Raw genomic sequence first — 13,761 nt, forward strand, 5'->3', positions numbered from 1 at the left:
TTGTATGTAACCGTTCACCTTTAAGAGAACTATTTTAGGTGTGGCACTACTTGTTTGGCTTCTGTATACTGTAATACCAACGGTGACCACACCAGTATATAAGTGTTGTGTCAGGATTTATTGGGCATGTAGTGTATGTAACCGTCTACCTTTAAGAGACTATTGTATGTAACCGTTCACCTTTAAGAGAACTATTTTAGGTGTGGCACTACTTGTTTGGCTTCTGTATACGGTAATACCGACGGTGACCACACCGGTATATAAGTGCTGTGGCATGATTTATAGGGCAGATTCGCCCTGACCTTTGAATAGTAAAGTCCTGTTGTATGTTACTCCTGAAGTCTGTGTCGTAATTAACTGCACAACCCACAGACTTTACAGTGGCGACGAGTCCGATCGTACCCTGCGGCAACAATATTTTCAAGCAACGAAAGAGCGTCAAAAAGAGGCAACCGCCCTCGTCATTCGGCTGGGAGAAAACTCAAGGCTGCAGCAATAGAAAGGAGGAAGACTTTAGCGACAAAAACTTCCATCAGCAACAGGCACTGACTGTCCCTTCTGCCACGGTGACTGTGAGTAAGGGAAAGTGAAAAGAATAGCCGGAGGATAAGGGCTGGGCACTCGACCACGGTCGAGGGGGAAAAGGAGCCGGAAAAAAAAAAAGTCCGGTCCAACGGCGTCGTGAGAGACCGCGACCGGCGGGAAAAGCCGGGCGGTGACCGAAGCCACGAAGCGCTGTGACCGGGAGCGTAGGCGCGGGAAGAGAGAAACTCAGCCGCAGCCGGGGAGAGAAGCACCGGACTGCGAGAGGGCTGGGAGGCGCGATTGGGGTCCGAGCGAGCGGGAGAGGCAGAGCCGACCAAGAGAGACTGCGCGAGAGCCAGTCCAGCGGCTGAACTGTCCTCCGTCAACGGGGTGTAACCAGCGCCGGTAGAGCCGAGCGAGCGGGAGAGAGGCAGAGCCGAGCAAGGGGAACTGTGCAAGAGCCAGTCCAGCGGCTGAACTGTCCTCCGTCAACGGGGTGTACCCAGCGCCGGTAGAGCCGAGCGAGCGGGAGAGAGACAGAGCCGAGCAAGGGGAGCTGTGCGAGAGCCAGCCCAGCGGCTGAACCTGTTCGCCGTCAACGGGGTACCCAGAGCCGGTCGCCCTGCCATAAAATAAAAAAAAAAGGGAAAGCCTTGAAGCCGACGTGCAGGCTGTGAACCTGAAAGCCAGCGGCCGTCGCCCGTGGGGAAAGTGTACCCCTCCCGCCAGGGAAGAAACGCGGGAAGCCGCCATTAGGCGGGGAAGAAGACAGAAGCGGGAAACCGCCATTGAAGTGGGCGGGGAGAGAAGATAAGAGCGGGAAACCGCCATTTTCGTGGGAAAACCGCCATCTTAGGAAAAAAAAAAGAAATAATAATTTAAAGAAATACTTGTGTTGTTCCCAAAGAGAGGAAGATGCCTAAGCGTGGTAACATCAACGATTTTAATTTGGAGATAGAAGACTGGGCCACGTACGTGGAACGCATTGAGATCTATTGTGAGGCCAACAAAATAGAAGAAGACGACAAAGCTATAACCTTGCTAAACTCGATGGGCGCAAAGACATACGGGCTCTTGAAGCATCTACTATCACCAGCTAAACCGGCGGATCAGACTTTCGATGAGATAGTGGCTGTTCTGAAGGATCGCTTGAACCCTACACCGTTGATGTTGGCTGAACGATTCAAATTCTATGCGAGAACGCAACGGAAAGACGAAAGCAACGCGGAATACTTGGTCGAACTGCGTAGACTAGCGAAATACTGCCAGTTTGAAGGGAATCTGACAGAGGCATTGCGAGACAAGTTCGTATGCGGACTGTCCAAGGAAGGGACGCAAAAGCGACTACTCGAAGAGAACGACCTTACACTTCACAGGGCTGTCCTTATAGCAGCATCGCACGAAGCCGCAGCGAAAGGAACTGCGGAAATGCAGCTAAAGGCAGCGGCACTCGGTGTGGACCAAATTACCTCGAGTATAACAAAATGCTATCGCTGTGGGAAGACAACACACGATCAGAACCAATGCTGGTTTAAGAACCAGGAATGTAGGAAATGTGGCAAACTGGGTCACATCGCTAAGGTATGCCGGTCAGGGAAGAAGACCAACAACCAAAGGAAGCCATCACAGGAAAAGCACAACAAGGTACACAAGGTGGCTGAGAAGAGTTCAGACGAACAGAATTCAGACTCAGACCCAAACGGCCAGGAGCTGGGTAGTCTGAGAATTCACAATGTGAGTAAGGAAGCTGACCTACAAACTATCTGTTCATGCTAAAAATAGCTGGAGTCCAAGTGAAAATGGAGTTGGACACTGGATCAGCTGTATCAGTCATAAATCGAAGGGATTACCACCAGCTATTCTCACATATACCCTTAAGGGATACCAAGTTCGTATTGCAGACATACACGGGGCATAAAGTATACCCCATGGGAAAGATAAGAGTCAAGGTGAGAGATAGGGGTAAAGAACACCCAAGAATGAACTTATACGTACTACCTGAGGGAGGACCACCACTTCTAGGACGGGAGTGGATCAAGAAAATAGACATGGAATGGCACTATCTAAAAGCCATAACGAGTGAGGACTCGGTGCAGACAATCAGCTCAGATTCTGAAACGGATGACGATAAGACCAACCCAAATATGAAAGACAAGGCTGAAATGGACTTGCCGACGAAGGTTGGAAAAACGAAGGCATGCATAAAGGCTTATGCTCCAGAGAAGAACAAAGTTTCAGAACAGAACTCCACCGAACAACGACAACCTAGTTCGACAGAAAATTCTGAGCCTGTTCAAGTTACGGACATATCCATGACGGAAGAACACCGAGCTCGGACTCAAACTTATTTCAAATTACGACAACAATTAGAACAATTGAGTTACCGTCTCGTACAAGAGATGAAAACAATGAAAAAGTTCTATGACACCGAATGGGAGAATCTGGAAAGACAACAGAAGCAGCTAGCTCAAGCAGAGAGCAACCATAGAGCCATCGTGACCAATTACCGATCACATCTCCCTTATGCTGTTCAGGAGTTAGAATATTTGCAGGAAGAAGCAAATGAAGAGGAATCTTCAGGAAGCCAGGATTTTATTCCAGTTCTTCTCTACGACTCCTTACAAGCAGAGTGTGAGAAGTGGAAAGAACAGTATGAACAGGCCCAGGCTACCATTCTGGAAGGGGTTAACTCGGCAACCTCCGAAAAGCTAGTTTCAGTGGAAGCATATGAGCAACTGAAGGTTGAACATGAACAAGAAGTCCAAAGGCTGCAGGAAATTCTTGATGAGCTCAAGGCCAAGACAGACTCATCGGTAGAAGTTCCATCCATAGATGAGAAATTAGAGGTGAAAGACATGGCAGAACATGAAAGACAAGATGTCCAAGAACTCATAAAAATATTAAAGGAAACCCAAGACAAATATGAGGCGGCAATGTCCGAGGTTCAACAACTTGAAGAACAGATTCAACTGGGAATCCTTTCAGTGGAAGAAAAGGAAACTGTAAGAAACACAGAGACTGTAAGAATGGCCCCTGAACATGAGCTAGAGAGCATCAAGGCGCAACTTCTCCGAGCGCTGAAAGCCAAAGTACAAGAGGAAAAGAAGGTGAAAGCATTGGAGGAAAAGGTGGATGAAATGGAGAAGACTCTGATCCACAGTGTTCCCGTGGAAGAGTTAACGGTCAGCCAACTCCTTCATATGCTGAGGGACAAGACTCTGCAATGGGAACAATCTGAACACGAGCTTCAATCTTCAAAGGGAAGGAGTTTGGAGCTCTCAAAAGTTATGGAAATAGCTGAGGTTGCAACACAGATTTTACTGGGATGCCAAAAGTACGCTGAATCACGTCTATGTGAACAACAGAATGTTGAAACAGCTGCTCCAGTAGAAGGATTGAATAGCCCGATCAATCAATCCCCGATGGAAGGGGAAGTATTGAAATCACAAATGAGGTCCTTAGTGAAGGATTTGCAGGAAACCCAGGAAGAGCGGGATGACTATGAACGCATGAAGAAGTCCCTTCAGGAAAGCTGTCTAGGGAGGGAACAACAGTCGGCTAACGTCCAGTTGGGTAAGGAAGAAGTAGCAGGCCCTCTCGCTAGACTAGCTCAGGATGACACCGAATATTACCATGACCTGTTGAGTGACACGGAATATTATGAGGACTTGGTCTGCCCAGCTTGTGATGAAAACTCCCAAAGTGCAGAAATCAGGATGAAGCACTTAAAGTCTAAGGAACATAGGGAGATGGTGGCGCTACAGCTGGCAGCTGAGAAGGGAGCCCCGAGAGTCTCCAAGAAGCAAAAAAGGAAAAGACAAAGCCGAAGATGATAACCATCTAAATCATTATCACTTCTAATGGGAAAGTAGGGAAAAATTACCAAGGCAGTCCAGTTGTTCGTAAAAGTCAGCACTGCTGGTTCAGCAGGACGGAAGTTCAAGCTGTTATGTCAAGGGAAAGACTATTGGATGAGTCACTCTAGCAATGTGAACCGGCTACACCACAGAGATGTTGTTCGGACCGAGTCAAGACCAGAGACTGAATCTGTGAACTGTTCCCACAGAGACTGAACCTGTGAACTGTTTTCCGCAGAGACTATATCTGTAAATTGTTTTACATGAAGTTGAATATATGTTATGTTTAATGGGGAATACGTATGTTGTAAGCTAAAAAGGAAGGATTGTAGTGTATGTAACCGTCTACCTTTAAGAGACTATTGTATGTAACCGTTCACCTTTAAGAGAACTATTTTAGGTGTGGCACTACTTGTTTGGCTTCTGTATATGGTAATACCGACGGTGACCACACCGGTATATAAGTGCTGTGGCATGATTTATAGGGCAGATTCGCCCTGACCTTCGAATAGTAAAGTCCTGTTGTATGTTACTCCTGAAGTCTGTGTCGTAATTAACTGCACAACCCACAGACTTTACAGGGCAGATTCGCCCTGACCTTCGAATAGTAAAGTCCTGTTTTAAGTTACTCTGGTAGTCTTTGTATTAATTAACGAAACAACCCACAGACTTTACAGGGAGATTGACCAGAATGGTCCCAGGGATGAGGGACTTCAGTGATGTGGAGAGACTGGAGAAGCTGGGATTGTTCTCCTTAGAGCAGAGAAGGTTAAGGGGAGATTGACCAGAACGGAACCAGGGATGAGGGACTTCAGTGATGTGGAGAGACTGGAGAAGCTGGGATTGTTCTCCTTAGAGCAGAGAAGGTTAAGAGGAGATTTAATAGAGGCGTTCAAAATCATCAGGGGTTTTGATGGAGTAAATAAGGAGAAACTGTTTCCAGTGGCAGGAGGGTCGGTAACCAGAGGACACAGATTGAAGATAATCGGTAAAAGAACCAGAGGGGGAGATGAGGAGAATTGTTTTTACGCAGCGAGTTGTTGTGATCTGGAACGCGCTGCCTGAAAGGGCGGTGGAAGCAGATTCAATAGTAACTTTCAAAGGAGATTGGAGAAATACTTGAAGGGGAAAAATTCACAGGGCTGTGGGGAAAGAGCAGGGGGGAGTGGGACTAATTGGAGAGCTCACTCAAAGAGCCGGCACAGGCACAATGGGCCGAATGGCCTCCTCCTGTGCTGTATTATTCTATGATCCGTTGTTAGTCGAGGGCAGGACACTGGGGAGATCTACTTGCTCATCAAAATAGTGGCCGTGGGATCTTTTACATCCGCCCAAGAGGGCAAACAGGGCCTCTGTTTATCGCCTCATCCAAAAGACTGCTCCCTCAGTACCGCCCCTCCGACGGTGCGGCGCTCCCTCCGTACCGCCCCTCCGACGGTGCGGCGCTCCCTCCGTACCGCCCCTCCGACGGTGCAGCGCTCCCTCAGTACCGCCCCTCCGACGGTGCAGCGCTCCCTCAGTACCGCCCCTCCGACAGTGCGGCGCTCCCTCCGCACCGCCCCTCCGATGGTGCGGCGCCCCCTCCGTAATGGCACTGGGATTGTCGTCCTGGATTATGGGACTCGAGTCTCTGGGGCAGGGACTTGAACGCACGTCCTCGGGGGTGAGAGAGAGAGAGGTGCTGAACCCTCTTGGCCAAAGGCTGATTGACCAGGAAGGGATCGCACAAGTTCATGATCTCCTGATCTCTCCATACCCATCAAGTGACTGAGGTTGCATCTCGCTCCCAGGCAGAGGTGGGGGAGGTGGGGTCAAGAGTGGGGTAGGAGGAGGGTTGATGTGGGATCCGGTCTCTGGCCCTCGCGCCCTGCACTGTGGGGGGAGGGGGGTGGTGGGTGGACTTTGCAAGACCGGCAGTGAGCTGCAGTGTTTTCCTTTCCTGTTTCAGGAGAAGGTGAGGAAGCTGGAGCAGCAGATCGGTCAGATTAAGGAGCAGGCCAAAAACGAGAACCAACGCCTGACTGAGCGATGGAACGAGGCGCGCAGGGCCCTCGGCACGGTGAGATAACCCCCGCCCCCCCCCCCCCGAGCGACGTCCTTCCAAGCTCCCTTCCGATAGAGCAGTGGGATCAGTGGACGCCCGCCGTGGTACTGAGCCTCACAGCCGATAGGTCAGTGCGGCGTTCGCTGATCTAGGCCCATTCTGCAACTGGGGGCGCGACAGTACTGTGGTGTAGTGGTCGTGTTCCTCGACTCGTCACATAAGAAATAGGAGCAGGAGTCGGCCATTCGGCCCCTCGAGCCTGCTCCGCCATTCAATAAGATCATGGCTGATCTGATCTTGGCCTGAACTCCACTTCCCTGCCCGCTCCCCATAACCCTTGACCCCCTTATCGCTCAAAAATCTGTCTATCTCCACCTTAAATGTATTTAATGACCCAGCCTCCACGGCTCTCTGGGGCAGAGAATTCCACAGATTTACGACCCTCTGAGGGAAGAAATTCCTCCTCATTTCCGTTTTTAAATGGGCGACCCCTTATTCTGAAACTATGCCCCCTAGTTCTAGATTCCCCCACGAGGGGAAACATCCTCTCTGCATCTACCCTGTCCAGCCCCTTCAGTATCTGATATGTTTCAATAAGATCCCCTCTCATTCTTCTAAACTCCAATGAGTATAGGCCCAACCTGCTCAACCTTTCTTCACAAGACAACCCTCTTCATCTCCGGAATCAACCTCGTGAACCTTCTCTGAACTGCCTCCAATGCAAGTATATCCCTCCTTAAATAAGGAGACAAAACTGTACGCAGTACTCCAGGTGTGGTCTCACCAGCGCCCTGTACAGTTGTAGCAGGACTTCCCTACTTTTATACTCCATTCCCTTTTGCAATAAAGGCCAACACTCCATTTGCCTTCCTAATTACTTGCTGTACCTACATGCTAACTCTTTGTGATTCATGTACAAGGACCCCCAGATCCCTTTGTACCGCAGCATTTTGTAATCTCTCCCCATTTAAATAATAATTTGCTTTTTTAGTTTTCCTACCAAAGTGGATAACCTCGCACTTTCCCACATTAAACTCCATCTGCCCGATTCTTGCCCACTCACTTAGCCTATCTATATCTCTTTGCAGATTCTGTGTCCTCCTCACAACTTGTGTTCCCACTTATCTTTGTAACATCGGCAAATTAGGCTACAATACACTCGGTCCCTTCATCCAAGTCATTAATACAGATTGTAAATAGTTGAGACCCCAGCACCGATCCCTGTGGCACCCCACTAGTTACAGTTTGCCAACCTGAAAATGAGCCATTTATCCCGACTCTCTGTTTTCCGTTAGTTAGCCAATCCTCTATCCATGCTAATATATTACCCCCAACCCCTTGAAGACCTCCATCAGGTCACCCCTCAGCCTTCTCTTTTCTAGAGAAAAGAGCCCCCGCCTGTTCAATCTTTCCTGATCATTCGAACCTCTCAGTTATGGCATCATGATAGTGCAAATCTCCAGTCCCTCTGTATCCTTTCTGTAATATGGAGACCAGAACTGTGCAAATCTCCAGTCCCTCTGTATCCTTTCTGTAATATGGAGACCAGAACTGTGCAAATCTCCAGTCCCTCTGTATCCTTTCTGTAACATGGAGACCAGAACTGTGCAAATCTCCAGTCCCTCTGTATCCTTTCTGTAACATGGAGACCAGAACTGTGCAAATCTCCAGTCCCTCTGTATCCTTTCTGTAACATGGAGACCAGAACTGTGCAAATCTCCAGTCCCTCTGTATCCTTTCTGTAACATGGAGACCAGAACTGTGCAAATCTCCAGTCCCTCTGTATCCTTTCTGTAACATGGAGACCAGAACTGTGCAAATCTCCAGTCCCTCTGTATCCTTTCTGTAACATGGAGACCAGAACTGTGCAAATCTCCAGTCCCTCTGTATCCTTTCTGTAATATGGAGACCAGAACTGTGCAAATCTCCAGTCCCTCTGTATCCTTTCTGTAATATGGAGACCAGAACTGTGCAAATCTCCAGTCCCTCTGTATCCTTTCTGTAACATGGAGACCAGAACTGTGCAAATCTCCAGTCCCTCTGTATCCTTTCTGTAACATGGAGACCAGAACTGTGCAAATCTCCAGTCCCTCTGTATCCTTTCTGTAACATGGAGACCAGAACTGTGCAAATCTCCAGTCCCTCTGTATCCTTTCTGTAACATGGAGACCAGAACTGTGCAAATCTCCAGTCCCTCTGTATCCTTTCTGTAACATGGAGACCAGAACTGTGCACAGAGTGACATGAATCTTGCCATTCATGTGGAAGTGACTTATGTAATAATACTGGGCGGCCTGCTGGTGGCGTTGTCCAGGGAGAGTATAAATACTCGGGCATGGGCCCAGCTTGCTCAGGAGATTCTTTAACAGGAACTAGTGAAGGACACAACTAGATCTCCATGTTGTAAAACAGTTGATTAAAGCTTTGTTTAATACTCAGACTAAGGGCCTAGTGGTTTTCTTACGTCAGCAGGTTTATCCCTCTTTAAATAAGGAGACCAAAACTGTACGTAGCACCCCAGGCCTGGCCTCGTAATCTGGAGACCCAAGTTCAAATCCCACCACGGGCTCATTGACAATTTAAACTCAGTTAACTCAACTGATCTGGAATTGAAAAACTCGTATCAGTAACGATGATCAGGAAGCTATCAGATGGTCATATATAAACCCAACTGGTTCACGGATGTCCATTTAGGGAAGGAAATCTGCCGTCTTTACAGGTCTGGGCCTGCATGTGACTCCAGTCCCGCACCAACACGGTTGACTCGTTAACGGTTTCTCTTTATTTTAAATCGCAAAGGAGATTGACCAGAATGGTCCCAGGGATGAGGGACTTCAATTACGTGGAGAGACTGGAGAAGCTGGGGTTGTTCTCCTTAGAGCAGAGAAGGTTAAGGGGAGATTGACCAGAATGGTTCCAGGGATGAGAGACTTCAGTGATGTGGAGAGACTGGAGAAGCTGGGATTGTTCTCCTTAGAGCAGAGAAGGTTAAGGGGAGATTGACCAGAATGGTCCCAGGGATGAGGGACTTCAGTGATGTGGAGAGACTGGAGAAGCTGGGGTTGTTCTCCTTAGAGCAGGGAAGGTTAAGGAGGAGATTGACCAGAATGATTCCAGGGATTAGAGACTTCAGTGATGTGGAGAGACTGGAGAAGCTGGGGTTGTTCTCCTTAGAGCAGAGAAGGTTAAGGGGAGATTGACCAGAATGATCCCAGGGATGAGGGACTTCAGTGATGTGGAGAAGCTGGGGTTGTTCTCCTTAGAGCAGAGAAGTTAAGGGGAGATTGACCAGAATGATTCCAGGGATTAGAGACTTCAGTGATGTGGAGAAGCTGGGGTTGTTCTCCTTAGAGCAGGGAAGGTTAAGGGGAGATTGACCAGAATGGTCCCAGGGATGAGGGACTTCAGTGACGTGGAGAAGCTGGGGTTGTTCTCCTTAGAGCAGAGAAGTTAAGGGGAGATTGACCAGAATGGTCCCAGGGATGAGGGACTTCAGTGACGTGGAGAAGCTGGGGTTGTTCTCCTTAGAGCAGAGAAGGTTAAGAGGAGATTTGATAGAGGCGTTCAAAATCATGATGGGTTCAGATAGAGTAAATAAGGAGAAACTGTTCCCATTGGCGGAAGGGTCGAGAACCAGAAGACACAGATTTAAGGCGAATGGCAGAACAACCAGAGGCAACATCAGAATTGTTTTTACGCAGCGAGTTGTTGTGATCTGGAACGCGCTGCCTGAAAGGGCGGTGGAAGCAGATTCAATAGTAGCTTTCCAAAGGGAGTTAGATAAATACTTGAAGGGGAAATATTGCAGGGCTGTGGGGAAAGAGCAGGGGGGAGTGGGACTAACTGGATTGCTCTTCGAATGAGCTGGCGCAGACTCGAGGGGCCGAATGGCCTCCTCCTGTGCTGTACTGTTCAGTGATTTGCTCGGTCTAAGCCCTTCGTGGTTTTGAACACCTCGATGAAATCTCCTCTTAACCTTCTCCGATCTAATTGTTTATTTTCTGACCTAGGAAGAAGGAACGAGGGTCAATCTGGACAAGTTCAAATCTGCGGAAACTGGCTGTGGACCACTCTCAGACGGAGCTGGAGGGGCGGAAGAGGTAACCAGGAGCGGGTTCGATCTCCGCATCGTACGGGCAGACTCCGGGGATGAGGGTCAAGAGAGCAGGAGCTCTTTCCCCCTCCTCATCGCCCCTGTGTCAACGACACGGCCTCACTCCCAACCAGCCGATTTCGAGAGGAGAGAGGGGAAGTGGTGGGGAGGGGGGCTGGAGGGCAGGAGAAATGAGCCAGGATTCCTGCTCTTGATCCGAAACCCTGCTCTCCTGTGTCTCAACTTGCACCAAGACCCCGTTCACCCATCAGCCCCTGTTGCTCGCTGACCTACACTGGCTCCCGGTCCAGCAACGCCTCGATTTCAAAATCCTCATCCTCGTCTTCAAATCCCTTCCTGGCCTCGCCACCACTGCCTATCTCTGTAACCACCTCCAGCCCCTACACCCCTCCCTATCTCTGTAACCCCCTCCAGCCCCTACAACCCTCCCTATCTCTGTAACCTCCTCCAGCCCCTACAACCCTCCCTATCTCTGTAACCTCCTCCAGCCCCTACAACCCTCCCTATCTCTGTAACCTCCACCAGCCCCTACAACCCTCCCTATCTCTGTAACCTCCTCCAGCCCCCTACAACCCTCCCTATCTCTGTAACCTCCTCCAGACCCTACAACTCTCCCTATCTCTGTAACCTCCTCCAGCCCCTACAACCCTCCCTATCTCTGTAACCTCCTCCAGCCCCTACAACCCTCCCTATCTCTGTAACCACCTCCAGCCCCTACAACTCTCCCTATCTCTGTAACCTCCTCCAGCCCCTACAACCCTCCCTATCTCTGTAACCTCCTCCAGCCCCTACAACCCTCCCTATCTCTGTAAACTCCTCCAGCCCCTACAACCCTCCCTATCTCTGTAACCTCCTCCAGCCCCTACAACCCTCTCTATCTCTGTAACCTCCTCCAGACCCTACAACACTCCCTATCTCTGTAACCACCTCCAGCCCCTACAACCCTCCCTATCTCTGTAACCTCCTCCAGCCCCTACAACCCTCCCTATCTCTGTAACCTCCTCCAGCCCCTACAACCCTCCCTATCTCTGTAACCTCCTCCAGCCCCTACAACCCTCCCTATCTCTGTAACCTCCTCCAGCCCCTACAACCCTCCCTATCTCTGTAACCTCCTCCAGCCCCTACAACCCTCCCTATCTCTGTAACCTCCTCCAGCCCATACAACCCTCCCTATCTCTGTAACCTCCTCCAGCCCCTACAACCCTCCCTATCTCTGTAACCTCCTCCAGCCCCTACAACCCTCCCTATCTCTGTAACCTCCTCCAGCCCCTACAACCCTCACTATCTCTGTAACCTCCTACAACCCTCCCAGATCTCGGCGCTCCTCCAATTCTGGCCTCTTGCGCACCCCCCGATTTCCATCGCTCCACCATTGGTGGCCGTGCCTTCAGCCGCCTGGGCCCCGAGCTCTGGAATTCCCTCCCTAAACCTCTCCGCCTCTCTACCTCCTCCTTTAAGACGCTCCTTAAAACCGACCTCTTTGACCAAGTTTTTGGTCGCCCGTCCTAATATCTCCTGATGTGGCTCGGGGTTGAATTCTGTCTGATAATCGCTCCTGTGAAGCACCTTGGGACGTTTTACTATGTTAAAGACGTTCTATAAGAACATAAGAAATAGGAGCAGGAGTCGGCCATTCGGCCCCTCGAGCCTGCTCCGCCATTCAATGAGATCATGGCTGATCTTCGACCTCAACTCCACTTGCCCGCCTGATCCCCGTATCCCTTGATTCCCCGAGAGTCCAAAAATCTATCAACCTCAGCCTTGAATATACTCAACGACTGAGCCTCCACAGCCCTCTGGGGCAGAGAATTCCAAAGATTCACCGCCCTCTGAGTGAAGAAATTCCTCCTCATCTCAGCCCTCAATGGCCGACCCCTTATCCCGAGACTGTGACCCCTGGTTCTAGACTCCCCAGCCAGGGGGAAACAGTCTCTCGGCATCGACCCTGTCAATCCCTGTCAGAATTTTGTATGTTTCGATGAGATCACCTCTCATTCTTCTAAACTCTGGAGAATATAGGCCTAGTCTACTCAATCTCTCCTCATAGGACAATCCCCCCATCCCAGGAATCAGTCTGGTGAACCTTCGTTGCACTCCCTCTATGGCAAGTATATCCTTCCTTAGGTAAGGAGACCAAAACTGTCCACAATACTCCAGGTGTGGTCTCACCAGGGCCCTATATAATTGCAGTAAGACAACTTTACTCTTACACTCAAATCCTCTTGTAATAAAGGCCAACATAACCTTTGCTTTCCTAATCGCTTGCTGTCCCTGCAGGTTGACTTTCAGTGATTCGTGTACAAGGACACCCAGGTCCCTCTGAACACCAACATTTCCCAATCTCTCACCATTTAAAAAATACTCTGCTTTTCTATTTTTCCTACCAAACTTCACATTTCTCCGCATTATATTCCATTTGCCATGTTCTTGCCCACTCACTTAGCCTGTCGATATCCCCTCGAAGCCTCCTTGCATCTTCCTCACAACGTACATTCCCACCTAGCTTTGTATATAATGTATATAAATGCAAATTGTGTTTAGTCTCTGTACAGTGACCAATGCGGGAAAGTGAGTGAGGGGTTTGGCAGTGTGACGCCTACCACAGTCGCATAGCCCGCCCAGCCGGCGGAGGGCTGCTCTTACCCAACCAAGGGGAGTGGGGGAGAGGGGGCGAGGGACGGAGGGGACAGCAGACTTGACGCCATCCGTGTCTCCCTTTCCAGCACCTACAGTTTGTGAAGATGCCAAACCAGGTGATAGCGGGAGAGGGGGGGAGCAGTGAGCTGACTGGCTCCACACCCTGTGTCCTCTCAACCATCCATCTCTCAGCAACCGAGGCCTTCCTGAAGGTGTGTGTACCCGCGCTCCCCCTCCCCCTCCCGCCCTCCTCTCCTCTCCCCCTCTCCCACCCGCCCTCCTCTCCTCCCCCACTCCCCCTCTCCCACCCGCCCTCCTCTCCTCCCCCCCTCCCACTCTCCCACCCGCCCTCCTCTCTCCTCTCCTCTCCCCCTCTCCCACCCGCCCTCCTCTCCTCCCCCCTCACACTTTCCCACCCGCTCTCCTCCCTCCTCTCCTCTCCCCCTCCCCCTCCATCACCCGCTCTCCCTCTCCCACTCGCCCTCCTCTCCTCTCCCCCTCCCCGCCCTCCTCTCCTCTCCTCTCCCCCTCCCGCCCTCCTCTCCTCTCCTCTCCCCCTCCCGCCCTCCTCTCCTCTCCCCCTC

At 50.4% G+C, this 13,761-nt stretch overlaps 1 protein-coding gene across 1 annotated transcript in view; it reads left to right on the plus strand.

Annotated features, from left to right (window-relative positions):
• LOC147110023 (pleckstrin homology-like domain family B member 2) overlaps positions 1-13,761 on the plus strand; it is a 101,955-nt gene that overhangs the window by 59,252 nt on the left and 28,942 nt on the right. The window contains exons 7-9 of the mRNA XM_086002456.1: positions 6,331-6,441; positions 10,437-10,796; positions 13,264-13,572. Coding sequence (XP_085858582.1) covers positions 6,331-6,441; positions 10,437-10,796; positions 13,264-13,572 — 780 coding nt within the window. The remainder of the gene's footprint in view (positions 1-6,330; positions 6,442-10,436; positions 10,797-13,263; positions 13,573-13,761) is intronic.

Source organism: Somniosus microcephalus, chromosome 12 (assembly GCF_052327205.1).
Source record: "Somniosus microcephalus isolate GS21.2 chromosome 12, FLI_Smic_1.0, whole genome shotgun sequence".
Taxonomy (NCBI): Eukaryota; Metazoa; Chordata; class Chondrichthyes; order Squaliformes; family Somniosidae; genus Somniosus; species Somniosus microcephalus.